At 46.4% G+C, this 19,407-nt stretch overlaps 1 protein-coding gene across 2 annotated transcripts; it reads right to left on the bottom strand.

Annotated features, from left to right (window-relative positions):
- Positions 1–1,896: 1,896 nt before the first annotated feature.
- On the bottom strand, positions 1,897–19,065 carry DDN (dendrin). 2 transcript variants are annotated; one of them, XM_048490684.1, is made up of 3 exons: positions 18,991–19,065; positions 13,721–13,804; positions 1,897–3,762 (listed from the first exon to the last, which is right to left on the bottom strand). In XM_048490684.1, exons 2-3 carry the CDS (start codon positions 13,792–13,794, stop codon positions 2,100–2,102), a joined length of 1,737 nt encoding a protein of 578 aa, XP_048346641.1. In that variant the 5' UTR covers positions 13,795–13,804; positions 18,991–19,065; the 3' UTR covers positions 1,897–2,099. The 2 variants fall into 2 exon arrangements, with proteins under 2 accessions (XP_048346641.1, XP_048346640.1); XM_048490683.1 differs by lacking the exon at positions 18,991–19,065 and having other exon boundaries at positions 13,721–13,908.
- Positions 19,066–19,407: the final 342 nt, after the last annotated feature.

Here is a 19,407-nt window from a genome sequence, read left to right as displayed (position 1 = left end):
TAGGAGTCAACCCCACACCTGCCAGCTTCCTCTCCCCTTCCAATGGTTCCTCCCAGAACTTGGCAGTACAGAATATCCAGTACAGATGGATATCCTGTGTGCCCCGTATGCCACCCAGAGTGAATAGCAGTCTTTTAATTCAACGCGGCTCTCCCCATTGGTGCTTCTATTTTGGATAAGATTTCTGTGGATTAAGCATAACAATCACAGATGCATATCGGTTAGCGCTTCTGCACTGGTTTAGATTTACAGTGCATCAAATCTGGAAGTGGTGGACTATCTGCAGGTCAGCTATTACAGGAGATGAGGACAAAGTATTTGCAAGAGGAAAGGCCTTGCTGATTAGGGCCGAGACCGTTTTTGCCAATCCACTCTTAGATCTCTGTAAAACATTTTTTTCACTTAAGGAGATGGATTTTCAAGTGCTTTATTGTATTTATTAATAGAAAGTGGCCCAGCCAGATACTAACTAGCTGGGGAGGCTCTATAAATAAAGCCAGCATTTTTCTTGGCACACATGCTGATCAAGCCTGGCGGAGATACATTTCTCAAACCATATTTTTCCTCCTCAGTTGTACAAGCTGTTGAATAAATGTCCCCATAACATTAATATCACATCTGAAGTATAATGACCTTTCAAAGGACAAATTAAAGGCAATAGGTATTCTGAACAAATTAGGTGTCACTCCAACAGTGCACTGAAAAATGGGAACTATCTTTACACTAACAAAGGTTACAGACATCTACTTTGCAATTTTAATATCTGGATCGCTGCTCAAATGATACAGGTGGGACTCGGGAGCTCTTAAAGAAATCCAGCAGCTTCACCAATTTGCCCCTCTCCACTCGAGAGTTCCCAAAACAGTAGCTAAGGGTAGCATTACAAAGGGAAGAGGACCCACCAGTAATTCTGGCACCGATCTGGGATCTCCCTTCACTTCCTTTCACATTACATGGCACTGCTGTGTTTGGTCGGATCTGATGCTGACGTAACTGACCTCATGAGCTTAACAAGACTATATCATCAAACGTCTTCAGTTGAGAAAACAGCTATTATCGTGGAACGTTATTGTTCCTAAATGCCTGGTGCCGCAGATTTTTAGGCAATAATGATACAAGAGTCGCGAAGCAGAACACGACTCAACAGGTTTACTACCCATTGCACATATCCCTGCTACTAAGAATTGCCCTGCCGAATCAGATCATCTAATCCAACGCTGTTTCCAACAAACAACAGCCAGACAGATGACCCAGGGAGGCTATAATGCTGATGGGCATTCTCTACGGCTTGGAACTCCCAAATAGTAATCAGAGGTATACTGCCTCTGGGCACAGAGGTTCCATTCTTAGAGACTATGCTATGCCAGCACAAATATATTAAAGGGTAGTGGTTTTTACAATCCGTTGTACCAAAAATAAACTGGAGTTCTGCGATATTTTAAAGACTAATACACTTGTATTCCAGCATAAGGCTTTGTGGAGTACAGCCTAGACCAGAGGTGTCCAACACTGGTGCTTCATGACAGCAGCAGCTGATGGGAATTGCAGTCCATGAACATCTGAAGCGCCAGAATTGGACACCTCTGGATGAAACCAACTAAACCAGAAGCTTCTTCAGTCTACACATTTTCTGCTGGAATAAAACTCTGCTGGTCTTTAACCTGACACAAGACTCCTGCTTGTTTGTTTTTACAAGTCACAACTGTGTATATTTAAATGTATTGTCAAAAGCTTTCAAGGCCGGAATCACTGGGGTGTTGTGTGGTTTCTGGGCTGTATGGCCGTGTTCTGGTAGCATTTTAATTTCTCCTGATGTTTCGCCTGCATTTGTGGCTGGCATCTTCAGAGGATCTGAACAGGATTCTCTGAAGACGCCAGCCACAGGTGCAGGCAAAACGTCAAGAGAAAATGCAGCCCGGAAACCACACAACACTCCTGTGTATATTTCTCTTTCACCCCACAGCCTCAAACCTACCAATGTCCCTGAATCTGAGGCTGGAGGTAGCAGTGGCATAGGGATACCAGGCACTTGGGACTCGAGAGTAAGGTGGACAAAGATGGGGCACCAGTGTGTGTTGTCTTCTAATCCATCTTCATTGTCATGGAACTGTCGGACTCGGCTGCCAGCCCTTCTCAGGTCCATTGCTCAGGGTGGCAGGCTTGGCATTTCCAGACACCACAGTGGCATTAGATTCGATGCTCTCCAAGCTGCTGCTGCTATAAGAGAGTGCCGCTTCATTCAGGCGCCCCTTCCATGAGAAATGCCCCCCGGCTGGCCGCCGCGCCTTCTCCAGCTCTTCATCGGTGTCCGAATCCGGCGCTGTGTGCCGGCGGATCCTCGACATGGCTTTCCTCAGATCCAGCACATAGGATCCGTTTTGCGGGACATCAGCTCGGGGCGCGCTCGGGCCAGCGTGTGCCACCCTCCCTTCCTCAAGGCGAGGCAGCCCCGTATCTGGGGGCTCTTCCAGGCCGCTCTTGGGGGTCGGCTGGGGGAAGGGGAGCCTGAGGCTGCCCTGGGGGGGAGAAAGGGCCCGCTCAGGCTGAGCAGGTGCCTCCTCCGGGCCCCCACCCGCAGCCTCGCGCCTGGGGCTGGCCGGCACCGAGAGCTGCCCTCCCTGCTCCGGGAAGCTCAGCTCGCTCCAGGGGAGGCCCAGGATCCGGGAGGCCCGCTCCGCCAAGGAGCCCGGCGAGGCGGCGGCAGGGGCGGGGGGGCTCTGCTCCTTCGGTCCCTCCTCCCGCCCCACGTAGCGCACGCGCTCGGGCCGCGCCGGAGGGATGTAGTGGGTCTGGATCACGACGCACGTGGCGTCGATCACCATGACTCCCCCGGCTCCCCTTCGCGGCGTGGCTCTAGTCCCGCCGGGCTCCCTGCTGCTGGCCCGCTTCCACTCGGGGCCGGGCCAAGCGGCGGCGGCGCGGTTCGAGCGCCCCCCTGAAGGGCGGGCGGCCTGGGGAGCAGAGGCGTCGAGCACCAGGCAGCAGGAGGCGGGAAGCCGCCTGGTGACCCGAGGCAGGGTGTGGCCGCGTGGCGCGGGGCTGCCGGGCCAGCCGGGGGAAGCCTCCGCGCGCTCCGGCCGCCTCCGCCGCCCAGCCCAGGTCCTGGCTCCGGCGAGGTAGCTCCAAGGGCCGGGCGGCGCCGCCGCCTGGCAGTGCCCGTTCTTCCAGCCGGAGCTGGGCGTTCGAGGTCGTCCCTGGCAGGCCCTCGCCAGCCGCGACGAGGAGGGCGCTTCTGCTGGGGCTGGCGGCCTTTCCCCGGTCCTGCAGGCCCGTGTCTGGGGCCGGACTGTGCGATGGGCAGCCTCGTAGGACGGAGGAGCGACGTAGGGCGGCGGCCGCCGCGGGCAGTTTTCTTTCCGGGGGCCCTGGACGGCCCGGAGCCGCATGTGGGCTTCGTAGCTGGGCGGGGAGCGGGCAGGCCAGTCGCCCCGGATTTTCCCGCCCGCTCCGAGAGGCCCCGGGCTGCAACCCGGAGCGCCCCGACCTTTAGTTGAAACCTTCGGACTGTGCGCGGCGGCCCCCCAGGCCAGCTCCCTCCTGCAGAAGCCATCGCGAGTCGGGCTGCGCGGGTCGTGGGGCTTCGGACCAGCCGCGGCCCGCTTCCACTCTTTCCCTGGAAGCCGCGGGTTCTCCTGCCGCAGGGCACCCCAGGGAGGCGGGGGTGGTTGGGCGTCATGCCAGTTGGTCGAGTCCTGGAGGACCCGGGGGCTGGGCCTGCGCGGGTCAGGAGCAAAATCGGACACCAGCTGCTTCTGGAAGAGCCTGCAAAGGACAGAGAAGCAACCGTCAGGCCGGGCGCAGAAGTGGGCACAGGGGCCGGAAACTCCAGCAGGCCCCAAGCAGCAGCTCCTGTGGGAGAACGCCCATTCTTTCAAGTCAATTTCTCTGACCCCTTGCTAATTTTTAAAGTACATTTCATTGTCTCTTGGCTATGTTCAAGTAAGCAATGGAACATGGCCAGAATTGTTCTGCATACCTTTGCATTTATGTACCTTACACACTCTATAGATTGCTTCCTCCAGTTAAACAACCCAATTTTGGGGTGCTGTGGGGTTTCCAGGTTGCATAGCCATGTTCCAGTAGCATTCTCTTCAGACGTTTCGCCTGCATCTGTGGCTGGCATCTTCATGAGAAAATGCGACTACTGGAACATGGCCATACAGCCTGGAAACCCCACAGTACCCCAGTGATTCCGGCCATGAAAGCCTTCAACAATACCAACCCAATTTTGTCTCCTCTCTGCACTTTCTCTACATGACAGCCATTCAGAATATTTCATTTGACATTTACACTATTTCCAACGCCCCCAAAATGCACACAGTTCTGTTCAGAGTTCACTAGAATTATTAGGACAACACTAAAGGGTATTGTATAATAGCTCTTCACCTGCCAGCAAGTATTGTTTTTGCTTTGAGGTTAAGGTAGGCTCTTGGAAGACTGTGGCTAAAAGGTAGGGGAAGTAGGCCCAACCGCCTTTGTATGACCACCAGTAAGCAGCACTCACTAATTAACACCTTGAACTGACCAAGACCAACTCAAAAAATAGAAGAAAACCCCCTTTTCACCTTTCTGATGTCCTTTTGAAGGTAGGGAGGCCTGCTGAAGGGTGAGCCAGTGGAGGCAATCCTTCCCAATGAGTAGCCCTTCCATCACTGCATTCTATGTTATCTTGGGGATTGACACCCTTCTTGGCTGAGATATCCACTTTAGCCTTTACCCAGATGTAATTTGTTCCTCAATGTCACAGCAATATGGAGCAGTAGCGCCCCCTACTGCTCACATGTTTAATAGAAAGGAATGTCTTCAGAGAGCCCTGACCTGGATGGCCCAGGCTAGACTGATCTCATCACATCTCAGAAACTAAGCAGGGTCTGTCCCGGCCAGTACTTGGACAAGAGACCACCATGGAATCCCCAGGTTGTTATGCAATGGAAGGCAATGGCAAACCACATCTGTTAGTCTCTTGCCTTGAAAACTCAACTGGGTCCCATAAATCAGCTGTGATTTGAATGTACTTTATACACACTTGCAGATAATTGACAGGTTGCTTCTATATGGGCCTGCTCAAAAGTTCTAGGGCAAACGTTTATGCTTGTACCAGTGAACCCAGTAAACTAGGAAAAGGAGATTATAAGGACAATTCCAGCTGGCTAGAGTTTTTTTGATGTGTGCCTGTTACCTACGTACTACTATGCATGGCCACTTCAATCTTTATACTATTCATGAAATATAGACGTAATGTTGACACACAAATACATCTGCTGCATAAAATGTGAATCAATTTTAAAGGGCCTTTTGGCATTATCGTGTTGGAACAGTGGCATAATATTATTTGGCATTTTTTTATGCCTTCAGAGTGCTTAACACCCATTTTCTCATTGATCTTTCCAATAAGGTAATCCAATACAATTAGTCCAGTGTTGCAGATTGCAGGAAGGCGGCACTGAGACTGAGAATGCTGCAGCTCACATGACAGCATTTAGAACATTTGTAGCTGAGATGTGATTTGAGCCAGTGACTGTCAAGGCAAGTCTTAGCTGCACCACTGCATGAACTCCCAGCAAAGTCTGTAGCCATCCTCACCAGTCATGACCCCTTCTTTACCCTCCCCCATGATGCTCAGCATGATGCAGTAGTTAAGAGTGGTGGACTCTTAAGCTGGAGAACCTGGTTTGATTCCCCACTCCACCACCATGAGCAGCAGACTCTTATCTGGCGAACTGGATTTGTTTCTTTGCTGCTACACGTGAAGCCCGCTGAGTGAACTTGGCTCAGTCACAGTTCTCTCAGAACTCTCAGCCCCACCTACCTCACAAAGTGTCTGCTGTGGGAAGAGGAAGAGGAGTTTGCAAGCTGGTTTGAGACTCCTTGCAGGAGAGAAAGGCAGGGTATAACTCCAAACTCTTCTCTTTTTCTTTTCTTTTCATTACATCACCAACCTGCAATTATTTTGGTGTTGTCTTTCTCTCACTTGCACACAATTTGCCAATCCTAATTCCCTTCCATCCACCCCTACAAAGTGCTCCATCATGTCCTGCTTCCCCAAGTCCTGTTAGTGCCCCTAGATTCAACCAGAACAGTTACCCATACAGTAGTGCCTTTCCAATCTCAGTAGCCACAAATTCTTTAAAATAATTTAGTTATATTTTAATCCACCCTTCCTTCAAGGAGTTCAGGGCAGCACACATCATTTTCTCCTTCATTTTATCCTCACATCAACATCCATGTAGGATAGGTGAGTCAGAGAGAGAGAGTGATTGGTCACTCAGCAAGTTTACATGACAGGGTGGGGATTTGAACCAGGGTCTCCCAGCTCCTAGACCAACCCTCAAACCCCTACCCAGGGCTGAGGTAGCGGAGTGGTGGTGATGGACTGCTTTGTAGAGATGGAAGAAAAGGGAAGAAATTTGGAGGACTGGCAAATAGTGAGCGAGTGAGTGCGTGTGTAGGAGAGGAGAGAGAAAATGTTGCCACTGAAATACGTAGACTGGTGAGTCATGGTTAATGAACATTATAGGTTGTGTTAGAAAGTGGACATTGCTCGTTAGGATGCTGATAGGCTTTGATGAGAGTTCACGCAGTGTAGCAGCTCAGAGAACAGCAGCTGATGGAGTTTCATGGCCTTCATACACATAGCCCCGTGAGTTAATTCACAGAAGCGAATTCCATTTTCTTCCCAGTATTTATCCAAAAGCCAAAAAAGCGGAATAAATGGGTTTTTTCAGTTTTTCTTTTTGGGGGAGGGGGGTGGTTGGATATCAGAATTTTTTTAGCTCTGATAAAGTCTGGGGGGATTTTTTTTTTCAGGGCTCTGGGGAGCCGTTTACAAAGGTAGAGGCACCACATATGCAGCATAGCTGCAGGTTACTCTCTTAGAAGAATCCTTAGAAGAATTTGGTGAAGTTTGGCCCCGCATTGTGTCCCCTATGGTGTTGTTTGTTTGGAATCAGGGCAACATTTATTAGAAACAAGGGCATGGGTTGTAACTTTTAAGTTTTGGCTGCGTCTTTGTTTTTGCACTGACCCTAACAGTTTGTCCCAGTTAGAAATGAGAGAGCTTCAGCTTTCGAAATGGTGGCTTCATATTGAAAAAAAGATCTTTTCCTTGGGCTTCTCTTGGGAGGCCCTACAAATGCTCACCGCTCCGGAGATTTACCATCGCTTAAAGTCTAGATTATTTGATCAAGATACCAATTTCTCCTGAGCAAAGCACAAAGCTCTTGCTCTCCAATAGTCTTTGGGATTATCCCTCAGAAAACGAGCCCTACTATATATCTGCAACAACTTATTAATTACAATAGCAGATGGGTCATGACCAGAGCAAGGTGTAACTCTTTTCCGTCAGCACATCTTCAAGGTCGATTCTCTGGTATTCCACAAGATGAGCGTCGCTGTCAATTCTGTCCTGATAAAACTGTAACACTTTCTCATATTCTGCTCCATTGTTCAAAGTACAACAACATCAGAACCAATTTGAGAACTGTGTTACCAACAGGATTTATGCTCCTCTCTGATAAAACAAAAATGGCTAAGCTTCTAAATAGCTCTAGTGTGGAAATATCTGAAGCTGTTGCTATGTTTTTGCTCGGTGTACTGCAAGTTGAGCAATAATGATCTTTTTATTGTATTTGAAATTCTTGGCACTGGTTTTATGCCTAATAAAGGTTTTTGGATTTGGATTTGGTGAAGTTTGGGCCGGGAGGTTCAATTCAATGGGCCCCTAAAGGGATGCCCAGTTTTCCACTGAATACAATTGAAAACTCTGTTGGATAGAAAAGTGGCATACCTGTGACCAATCACTACAGGTCAACATCTCCCAAGAACCAGCACAAGCCCAACAGAACGAAACCACAAACCAATCCAGTGGAACCACAGACTAATGCATCGTGAAGCCTAACAGAACCAATGTCAAAACACTACAGACACAATACAAGATAATCAAAACAGGGGCACTTTTGCCAGACAGAGCCACAAGCCCAATCCAAGTCCAGGTGCCCAGCAAAACCCTGATACACTCTGGAAGTGCAAGCCCAGCAGAAGCCATGTCCATCATACAATGCCTGGTAGCTGAAAGCATGGACTGCTTTGTAGAGATGGAAGAAAAGGGAAGAAATTTGGAGGACTGGCAAATAGTGAGCGAGTGAGTGCGTGTGTAGGAGAGAAGGAGAGAGAAAATGCATTTTTGCCAGCCCCATCAAAGTTGCAAGCCAATCTAATACCAACTGCAATGCCTCAACACAACAGAAGCAAGCACCAAAAAATGGACGGGAAAAACAAATACAAGTAGTTCAAAAAGCCCCCCTTCCCAAACCCTAAACCCCAGAGAAACCCTGGAATGGGGCTGGGAAAATGGACACACAAAACCAAAGGCAATACCTGTTTAAAAAAAAAAACCTAGAGCCACACAAAAAGTACAAAAAACTGCAGCCAACTAAACTACACTCCCCCATCCAAGAACCTCACAATCAAACAGGAGAATACAACCAGTCCCTCAAGTCTTGCAAAGAGTTTTGGCTTGTCTTCCCGTGTACCACACCAGAAGACAAGGACTTCCAAGCAAAATATAGAAGGAATGAAAAAAGCTCCCCACTCCTCCCACAAAAAAAAAAACACCTAAGAAAAACAGCTCAGGATAAAACCAGCAGAGCCACACACACACACACCCACCATAAAGATACAAATGACTCTTAAAACAACTTTTAACAAACAGGGAAACCAAACTCAAGGCAACTGAAGGGCCTCTGAACCTCACCAAGGGCATAACAAGAGTGGGGCAAGGGAGGCCTCTTGCCCTGAATGCCAGTTGCCCTGGGAAGCTCTGGCCACCACTGCTGCAAAAACAAAAGGCCTGTGGTTGCCTTAAAATTAAGCTTAATTTACTTCGAGAGGAGACTGAGGGGCAGGGATAGACCAGGGAAGGTGTTCTTTCCTTGGCCTTGTCCCCACCTTGGTCTTCTCCGGGCCTTTCCCCACTTATGTTTTGCAGTGCGCTACTCTGAGCGCAAGCGATTTCCACCCCGGGGTCGTGTTCCCCACTGCCCCCAGCTCTGCGCAGGGCAGCCAGAAGGTGCCATTTTCTTCAGCGTCAGAAATGACGCGCGCTGAAGGGACGTTAGAGCGCAGAGTCGGGGTGGCTGCGTTGTCACTGCCCAGACTCATGGGGAGCACCGCTGGACCACGCACTATTTGGGGGCAGTAGCGCGCAGCAAACGGTAGGTGGGGAAAGGGCCCCAGCTGCTGCTTGTCTGGAAGTAAGTTAATCTTAATTTTAAATCAACCAACCATAGGCCCCTTTTTTGGCAGCAGTGTTGGGGGAAACATGGGCCACTCCTCCCCAAGCTGCGTTTGGGAGAAGAATGGGGCGGGGACAAGGCCAAGGAAAGAGCCCTGTCCCTGGCATTCTCCTTGCCCCCAGTCTTTTTGATAGCGGAGGCAGCGCGGTAACATTTTCCCTGGAAGTAAGTTAAGCATAATTTTAAAGCAACCACAGACTTTTGCTGTGGCAGCGGCAGGGGGGAGGAGCATAGATGACATTTCCTCACTACCACTGCCAAAGCGCTCCCCCCTTTCTCTCTCTTTCCCCCCTTTTCTCTGTCTTCCCCTTCTCTCTTTTCCCTCTCTGCGCTCTCTTTTCCTTCACCCTTTTTCTTCCCCTCCCCCTTTCTCTCCTTCCCCCTTTCTTTTTGGATGGAGGATACTAACAACTAGTAGTATGTGAGAACAAGATCTTGGGGTACAGGTGAACAGTAAATTGAATAGGAGCAGTCAGTGTGACAAAAAAAGGCTAATGCGATCTTGGGGTGTATCAATAGAGACATAACATTCAGATCGCAAGAGTTTGAGGGATGTAGTTTGAGAGCTGCCCCCCCAACTCACCAACAGGCCAAAGACTAAAAGGTGCAACAGGCATACTTCACACACATACGCACAAATAAACTAAATTATTAAAAAAAAAATAACCAGTTATTTCAAACCGTACAACATTTATTTCTCCAGCCAGCTGGCAGGCAGTAGTCCAAGAGATGCAGCAGTCAAAGCACCTGAAACTCAGGTAGAGGAGCAGTAGCTAAAGTCAAGCTTTAAAGTGAACTCTCTCAAACCTCTGTCTGAAACCAGACTTCCTTTTTTGTGCTCTTTGGCCATTCACAGAAAATTTTGAAAGAAATCCAGGCAAAAAAACACTTCTTGTGGTCTACCAAAGACCAGTGTTGTCCCTAACCTGGAATTCTATTATGCGTGTTGCATGTTAAGAAAATTTCTATTCCATGGTCATGGGCTTAGAACTACTGTATTCCAAAGATATCTATTTAATATGTTTAGCTGTATACATCCCTCCTGTTCAATCTAAGTTTCAGGCTAAAACAATGCAGATGGAAATGGAAGAAATGTTTTTATATCTTTTACAAAATTGTCCTATTGCCCATTTAATTGTTGGTGGAGATTTCAATGTGAGAATGGGTCAATCCATTTAAATCCTACTGGATAGATTTGGCCTCTGTGTGGAAGAGGATGATAGGCCCCTATCCAACAACCAGAGATTTGCCCTTGACAAGGGAATTAACTATGCGGCTTTATATCTTCATCAGATGGCTTACAAATTTAATTTAGAGATCCTGAATGGAACTCAACCAGGAGACTATCCAGCACAGTTCACCTTCTGGTCGGGTGGGAAATAATCAACAATTGATTATGTTATGGTTTCACAAGAAATTCTATGTAAAGTTAGTAATTTCTCAATTGTGCCCCATACAGAAAGTGACCATTTCCTATTAGCCCTCAGATGGGAACTAACCTCTGATTTAGTGTTACATTCTCAGGCTGTGCACACAGTGTTGATGATGGAGTCATATAATTTGAGAAGGAAATGGGATGATAATTCAAGGAACTTTTTTGCTGATTGGTTCATTTCAGATATAGGTAGGATGCTAAATGTTCAAGCTTTACAAGAAAGGATGGAAAATGGGTCTAAGTCCATTCCAGAGAGCTATGATGAAATAGTGAAAACTCTTAAATCCTTCCTTTCAAAAAGCAAGTCTGTCAGTACAGGTTTATAATAAAGATTGGTTTGATCATGATTGTAAAATGGCCAAAAGAACTTTGGTGAGACTGTTATAATTTCAAAGCAGGTCTGATTACAAAACAACAAATATTTGAAAGGGGGAAAATTATAAATCCCTAATAAAACAGAATATGACAAATGGCAATCTTTAATATTGGCTGCAAGAACAAAGGATATGGTTACCTTTTGGAGGTTAATGGGTCAATATAATAAATTTGGCAAAATGATTATGACCAACTCAATACCGATGGCAGATTGAAAGGATCATTTCTCCAAACTTTATGCTAACCATCAGGCCCTGGTAAGACACTACTTTTCTCAGATTAACATATCTAGATGGCCCCCTGTTACACACGAAGAAATTAAAACCGTGATTACAGAATTAAAATCTGGGAAAGCTCCAAGGAATGACCTTATACCACCAGAGCTGCTGAAATTTAATACAGTCTGGTTGGCTCCAATTTTGGCTGAATTCTTTATTAATACAGTGAATATCCCATCAGATTGAAATGAAGCTATAGTGGTACCTATATTTTTTAAAGGTACATTGAGCTAATCATAGGACATAGGCCAACCAACCTACTCTATGTCATAAGTAAATTGTACACTAAATACTTGAGCATAAAATTTCTTGCTTAGCTTGATCATGAAAAAGTATTGAAAGATAAACAAGCAGGCTTTCAGAAGGGTCGATCAGTAATGGACCACTGTCTAATTCTAGACTTCTTGATACAGAAATATGTCCAACTGCAGAAGGGCTCATTACATGTGGTTTCTGTTGATTTTAAAGCCTCTTTTGATATTGTGCCACATGATCGACTTTGGACTAAGTTAGCGAGTACTAAAGTTGACAAACGTTTGATGGATCTTATCATTAAGTTCTATGAGAACCCCACATTGAGGGTAAGAGTATCACAAGAAGGATGTTTAACTTCATCTATTCCTTTGCAGAAAGGGGTAAGGCAAGGATGCCTTTTAGCACCACATCTGTTTAATTTCTATGTCAATTCGTTTATAACAGATTTTCAATATAAGGATATTCATACCCACACTCTTGCCCCGGGGAAAAAGAGTCCCCATATTTATGCATGCAAATGACACAGTTGTGTTCTCATTAATTAACGTTGGTTTTAAGAGAGCATTGTGGTTATTTACCCAAAAATGTACAGAAGAACAATAATTAAAAACCATCTTAAGACCAAAATAGTACATTTTAGCACCAAATTTAAAAGCTCAAGATTACAGGACAACAAATTGATCAAGTTAAGTGCTTCAGATATTTAGGAGTAGTTTTCCAGTACAATGGTAAACCTACAGCACATATGCAATCACTTGTCCAATCAGCGCAGAAAAGTGTGCAAGTTATACTGAGGTTTTCCCACACAGGGTGAGGGCTATATACCAGCAGCGATTAAATTATCTGTAGCAAAATCTATCCCGCAACTTATGTATGGAGCTCAGTTAGATATTGCATCCAACTTCACCCAATTAGAAAAAGTTCTGTCACATTCCTTAGAGCCTTATTTAGTATTCCTAAATTCACTCCCAATGTCATACTGAGACAGGAGGCTGGGCTTGCAAAGGTTGAGACCCTCCTTTGGAAGAGTACAATTAAATATTGGATAAAGGTACATCTGCATCCTGTAGGATTCTTATCTTCATTTCTGGCAACAGTACCATATCCAAACTGGTCTGAGAAGATAGTCTTAAAACTCAGACAGTCTGGGATCAATCCAATGAAGCTTCTGGAATGAGACATATGCCTCTATCACCACCTTGATGATATTGATTCTCAATTAGACAGTGCTGTTCTCCCTGTTATGCACAGGCCTTTGAAATCTTGGGTAGGCTTAGCAATGGCACCCTATCTTCAAAGCATAACCATTGCAAAGTTCTGTTGAGCTTTTTCTAGAGCACGTTTTGATGCCTTTCCCTCAACTATGTTAACTGGTAGATTAAAAAAAACCCTCCTAGTATATGAAGAAGTGCATATGCAATTCAGGAGAAGTGGATTTCTTAATACATATGAGAACTCCTTAAAACAGAAAGGAATCTACTAATTCAACCTTTACTGCTGCAATATTGAAATCCAGCAATTAAAGATCATGAGCCGGAGGTCAGGGAATTTTTGCTAGAAGATAAAGATGCTTATGTCTCCCATCAGGTAGCAAAGTTCTGCACGATAGCATATAAAAAGCACAAGAGTTTGTTAAAATAGAGAGCTGATTAAGTATTAATATGCCCTCTTATGAGACGTATTCATTTGTAACATAATATTTCGATTTGTAAGTGTTTTATACATATTTTGTAATATGTTTATATTTGTCATTTATATTGTATATAGCCTGTGGATAGCTGACTTACTGCCATATTAAAAATCATTCATTCATAAGGATGATTTTGGAGAACAAGCATAATGCCCTACTAAGAAATAAGTTGTCACCTCACCTTTTTTATCCATTTGGAGGACATTGATCCATAGGATTGACATGAGTTGGAAGTGACTTGACGGAACTTAACACACGCACACAACAAACCCAAATCCCCCAACAAAATATCCTCTCTCCTTCCTCTCTGTTGGTTCATCAAATCCAGGATTAGAACTTTGCCTGGACAGCCCGCTGTTCAAACCAAATCCCCTCAAAAGAGTCCTGGACTCACGTGTACTGCCCAGCGATTCTGTGGTACATCCAGGGGGCACTGCAGCCCTTTCCACTCCACAGCCCTGCTTCCATGGTACTCCGGCTGGAACAAGAGACTGTGTTAAATTCTACAACGAGCAGGTTTGTTCTCTCACAGACACGGAACCTGCCTCCCTCTCCCGGCTTCAGCCCCGGGCATTCAAACATCGTCCTGGTTGCCGGGATGCCTGGCAGCCACTACAGCCCAAAGCAGTGCTGGCAGAGAGAGGCTGGGTGTGCATCACACCCACACACCACATGCAACATGACAAGCAAGTTCCCAAAGCAGGTGGAGAGGGTGGCAGTTGCCAGCAGAAGAACTCAGGATGGGGACGCATAACATGTAAGCAAGGGACCCCGGGACAGGGGATCAGAAAACAGGAGGAAGAGACAAAGACATGTGGACACACACACACACACACACACACACACACACGCAAAAGCACATCAGGCAAGCAAGTACACCTACTGACAAATCTCTCACATTGCTATGCAGTGCGCTGCACATCGAGACTGGACACGGCACCTACTGTCACCACAAGAATGCTTTGAGAATGGTTACATAGCAGTAGAGACGAAAGATGCTGCAGAGCAGAGAGATGAACACATCATGCTAACAAATGCTACATTCTTTCTCAATACTTCACACGCAGAGAACATACATGGCTCCATACCCTGCTCAGCACTTACAGGACCTTATTCCCACCCCTCCAAGTCAGCCACAAGATGCCCCTTGAGCCTCCAGTAAGACGCAGAGGCAGCCAGGGGTGGAGCTCTTCCTTGATTCCTGTCACTGTGTCCATTCTACTGAACAAGTTTATAGTGGGTTGGGAAGGACACAAGTTACTCTCCCTCACTCAGGTCCCCTGTGTATAATGGAATGCACTGCAGTGACAGCCAGATGTGAAAAAGGTTTATTCAATACACTCTACTTTATTTTATTAGATTTATATCCCACCCTTTCCCACTATAGTCAGGTTCCGGGTGGCTAACAACCACCATAACATAACCAGTTAAAAGTAATATACTGTATAAAATATGAACTATAATTTATTAATTTTAGAATTCCAGTTGGCCCCCTTAACATTAAAGAACAATGATGGGGATAACGAATCAGAGATGGCGGGCGGGGAAGAGAAAGGGGAAGGGGGGGGGAACCCAAAAACTGAGGAAATATAAGTAAGCATAAGGGGGGGTTTGGAGTTGAGTCAGATCACGCAGGCCCTGGGCCTCACTTCACAGAGGTCCACCAGACCAGGGGCAGGGCTGACAAGGCTGTTAAGGACAGCCAGATGCTTCTTGAGCCAGGGACCACCAATAAGTTATTACTAGCTGAGCCTAATGCTGTTTATCAGGAGAGGTGCTCTTGCAGGAACAGTAGTCCCAAACCATTAGGTCATTAAAAGTGCATGGCTTCATGCCCAGCTCAGCACTTTTAGGGCTTTATTCAGGCTCTGCCCCCATAACGTATCAGCCACAAGATGTCACTTTGACACCAGTAATATTCAGCCTCCCTGGTTGGGTCACAAGAGCCTCCTTCCAGTGAGATCTGTGCAGCCCACCTCCAGACACAACATTCAACCCTTGTCCACATCCATGCTGGCAGGTCTGGTGCTTGAGTCAGGCCCTTCTAGCTGATTTGGGTATCCTCTTGAAAGCACAGCAAATAATTCCATTTGTTGTTATATCTTGATCAAATCTTAAGATTTTCTGGCTCAAGTAGTGAAATGGGAGATTAAACGATATTGCGGTTCCGCGATCAGATCCCTTCCCATGTTGTTTAATCATTTTTTAAAACTCACAATCAGGGAGGGGTTATTCAGACTGTGGCGTAGGCATTTTTAAGCTCTTCCCCTTGTGTCATTTCCCCATTTTCCCCCAGGGTTATTGCTGACAGAGATTAAAGACAAAGGGGTTGCCTATCTTTTCACTCTTGTGGGGGCTAATAGCAGCCAAGAGTGGCTATTTTGATCGAGGAAATAGCTGAGGGGGGTAAGCCCTTCTCCAGAACTAGAACCCAATTCAGCCCCATGGCTGCCTTTTGCAGACATTGAGAGATTTACCACAGCTCTCCATCATTACATGTAGCTCAGCCCCACTTCCATTTTCTCAAAGCTTCCCACAGGACAGTCCTTGTTTTGGGGGTACTTGGTCAATTGCTGCGCCTGTTTTGCCTTTGGGAAGGGTATGTTTGTTAAAAATTGGAACTGTGTGTATGTTTCCTCCAGTACACGAGTGGTGAGTGCTGAGTAGTGATCACATAACACATCTATTTCTTCCTATTGCACCTTTAACCTTGTTTTCAAATCAGTATAGGACAGACTACTGCAGAGTACATTAATACACTGTGTGTGAGTGGGAGAAATGTAGAGCATTCAGTTCTTGACACTAGACTTGAACATTTTGAGTAGACAAGAGCATCTCTTGTTTCATCTGTGAATTGTTGAAGGGCACACTTTCTCCTCCGCCCCATTGTGTTCAGGCTTAATCTCAGAAAAATGCATTCGCCCCTCAACCCCAGGTAAATGCAAGTTCTCTTCCCCACCCCCAAGTTTCCCAGCAAAGGAGAGAGTTCAGCACAAACTCCCACGCCAGCTTCAAGCGAAACCTAGCAACTGAGCGCCAGCCTGGCAACTGCATTGGCAACGGATGGTAACAATGGGGGTGGTTAGCAGAGCTGCCAGAGATAAAACCCCATTTATTATGATGGGGTGGGGGATGAGATTTTACAGCACTGTCCACCCAGGGCTTTGGGAGCAACAGTAGTTTGGCTTCCAAGGGAGCCAAAGGAAAGAATTACAAATCATATGGATTACTTTAGTGTGAGTGCTTTTCAAAACCCATGTTGTTTACCTTCATGGAGTGAGATGGGTTGTTACTGCTCCTGTTTGACAGATGGAAACTGTCACATCTTCTTTACTGACCCTACTCCTTTGTCTTTAACAGCATCCCCATGGTCAAAAATTTGACTGGTAAAGATTTATATGCACAGTTAAATCAGCGTGGTGTACTGGTTAAGAGCAGGTGGATTCTAATCTGGAGAACTAGGTTTGATCCCCTACTCCTCCACCTGAGTGGCAGAGGATTATCTGGTGAACCAGATGTGTTTCTGCATTCTTGCATTCCTGCTGGGTGGCCTTGGGCCAATCAGTTTTTTGGAATTCTCTCAGCCCCACCTCACAAGGTGTCTGTTGTGGGGAGAGGAAAGGAAAGGCACTTATAAGCCACTTTGAGTCTCCTTACAGGAGAGAAAGGTGGGGTACAAATCCAAACTATAACTTCCAGCACTTTTTGGGGTTGAAAACACACATCCAGGAACAGAAGCCACAAATAGAAGCCTTAACCCTAACTCTTCAGAATGGCAGTGATTTTCATTGGTGCAGCCTCATCCTCTCTGGTTTGGGGATCTTTAATGCCCTGGGAGCCAACCAGGGAGGTGCCCAACAGAGCTGCTAAGCCATAATAAGCCCCTAACAAAGGTTTATTTTGGAACAGAGTTGCTGAGGTCTGTCCTGTTGCTCAGTCCTGACCTTGAGTGTCCCATCCAGTGAACCTCAGACCTTTTCCCTGTTCCAATTATTTTATCCATCGGCCTTGCAGTACCCTGAGGGAGATTAGTATGAGCTGCCTGGGGATTCCAGGGACCTACCTGCTGATACAGGAGCATCAGTTCGGTTATATCTCAGCTTTGGACATGGAGCATTTAAAGCCAGAGGAGTTCTAAGCAGTGGGCTCCTCTGACTCCCACCCTGCCTGGAATGTGCTGCATCAACAACAGGGGTGGGGAGCAGGAGGGGAAACGAGGAAGACAAGCGTAGGACAGAATCTGCATGTTGGATTAATGCTTTTAGGGAGCGGTCTCCAGTCCGAGCTATGCCATTCTCCTTATCACTATTTCATCTGGCAAGGACTGTAGAGCAACTGCCCTCCGGTCTCCTTAACCACTGCAGTCTAGCCTCAGCATACAGCCAGACCTCTGATCTTTGCTGTTGCTTTTACACACACACACACAAGTTTCTGAACCACCTCCTACCTCATTCAGCATCCCTGCCACGTAGCTTCCCCAAACCCCCATCCGGGATTAAGCATGGCTGCAAATGTGTGGAACGATGCATCTGCATTGGACACAGCTTTGTGGATTTTGCTAGCTCCTAGGCCAATTGCCATCAATCTTTTTTTTTTTAAAGCTTTCAATTTTCCAATTTGAAACTATAACTGGTTAACAATACAGCATCCTGAGAAAAGGTAACCTGGTCTATTTTACAAAAAAAAAACTTATCTTCCTATCACACTGGAAAGCAAGATCTTAAAATTAAGTTCTTATTAGCACTATACAGTATACAATATATAGGTACACAATATAACGTACAAGTTAGAAACAAGATCCACCAGACCATGGCCACACAGCCCAGAAAACCCACCAGAACCAGTTGAATCCAGCCGTGAAAGCCTTCGACAATACATAAAACTACCTTTGTTTTTCTTTAATAAATTATCTTAAACCTACATGGTTTATACCATATTCTTTTCACTCATTCTGCATCTGTTATAAAGAATTTTTCTAAGACATAATTAAGATTTTGTGTACTTCGTGTTGAGATCTGCTCTGTTGTCAATACTTTCAAAAATTTATTATACCCACTTGCAGTGGTAGAGGGTTTGTGCTGTTTTTTTTGCCCCTGGAAATTTGGCTTCTGTTAATGACAAAACTATGAGTCCCCTTCAGACTGGAGGGATTGTTTTATTGCCTGCAACTTCCAGCAGAATTACTTATTCAAATTATGCCTACAGCCAGTCACTTTTCCCCACAAATGGGCCACATGCTTTGAGTTCTATCAGACGCTTTGCACCCAAAATCTCCCCACAGAATCTGCCTGGCCAGGGGGGGTGGGGGGGGAGGCACTAGAATGGAGAGAAACCAGCAGGAGTAGAAATGAAGGATAATTGCCCCATGTGCTGTTACATGGAGAACTGACCCACAGAACAGATTCCCAGGACAACTACCCTCAGACCACAAGCACTATGGTAACCCATTGGAGCCTTCCCCCTTTTTCACAGCCTGAAATAAAATGTGAGCATCCATGTGATTCATCCCCATGCCTAGCAAAACCACCCAGAGCTCTGACTCCAGAACCCTAGCTTGTGGCTTTAACCAAACCCCCCACCAGTGGCTCTAAAAGCCACACACACAAAAAAAAAACCTCACTAGACACCACACTCATCCCAATTCCACTCACTGTTTGAGCTCACACTGCTGAGCATGCCAGTCCCAAGCAACTGCCTTGGCTCCTCTGTGGTCCACTTCAGCTAGAGGATGGTCCTCACCATCCATGGCTCCAGCTGGGTGCCTGGGGGATTCATGCCTTTTTAAAAAGCCACAGGCAGAACAAACAGGGATTTGGCATCTATGCGGTAGGGCTGGCTCAGCACATTCTTAGCCCCGAGGGCACCGGCTAACGGAAGAGAAGTGACCAGGACACAGAGGCACACGCAGAACTGCTTACAGGGATGAAAATGGAACTTTGCAGGAGATCAGATCTGGATGGCATGTAGAGCCACTCACGGGAGCAGACCCTTGGAGCTGAAAGGTTCAGAAGCGACAGTTGCAGGTAGGAGCTGCTCCACCCAGTCTATGGACTCCCCACAACCTTTAAGTGGGACCAAGTA

Source organism: Sphaerodactylus townsendi, linkage group LG03 (genome assembly GCF_021028975.2).
Source record: "Sphaerodactylus townsendi isolate TG3544 linkage group LG03, MPM_Stown_v2.3, whole genome shotgun sequence".
Classification (NCBI taxonomy): Eukaryota; Metazoa; Chordata; class Lepidosauria; order Squamata; family Sphaerodactylidae; genus Sphaerodactylus; species Sphaerodactylus townsendi.
Note: the sequence above shows the minus strand (reverse complement) of the source record. Positions and strands in the feature narration are given on the sequence as shown.

Coding starts and splice junctions, on each gene's coding strand:
- DDN (XM_048490683.1), bottom strand. CDS start 13,908: ATGTTTGAATGCCCGGGGCTGAAGCCGGGAGAGGGAGGCAGGTTCCGT. Junction 3,763..13,720: donor AGAATCGCTGGGCAGTACAC/GTGAGTCCAGGA, acceptor TGTCCTTTGCAG/GCTCTTCCAGAAGCAGCTGG.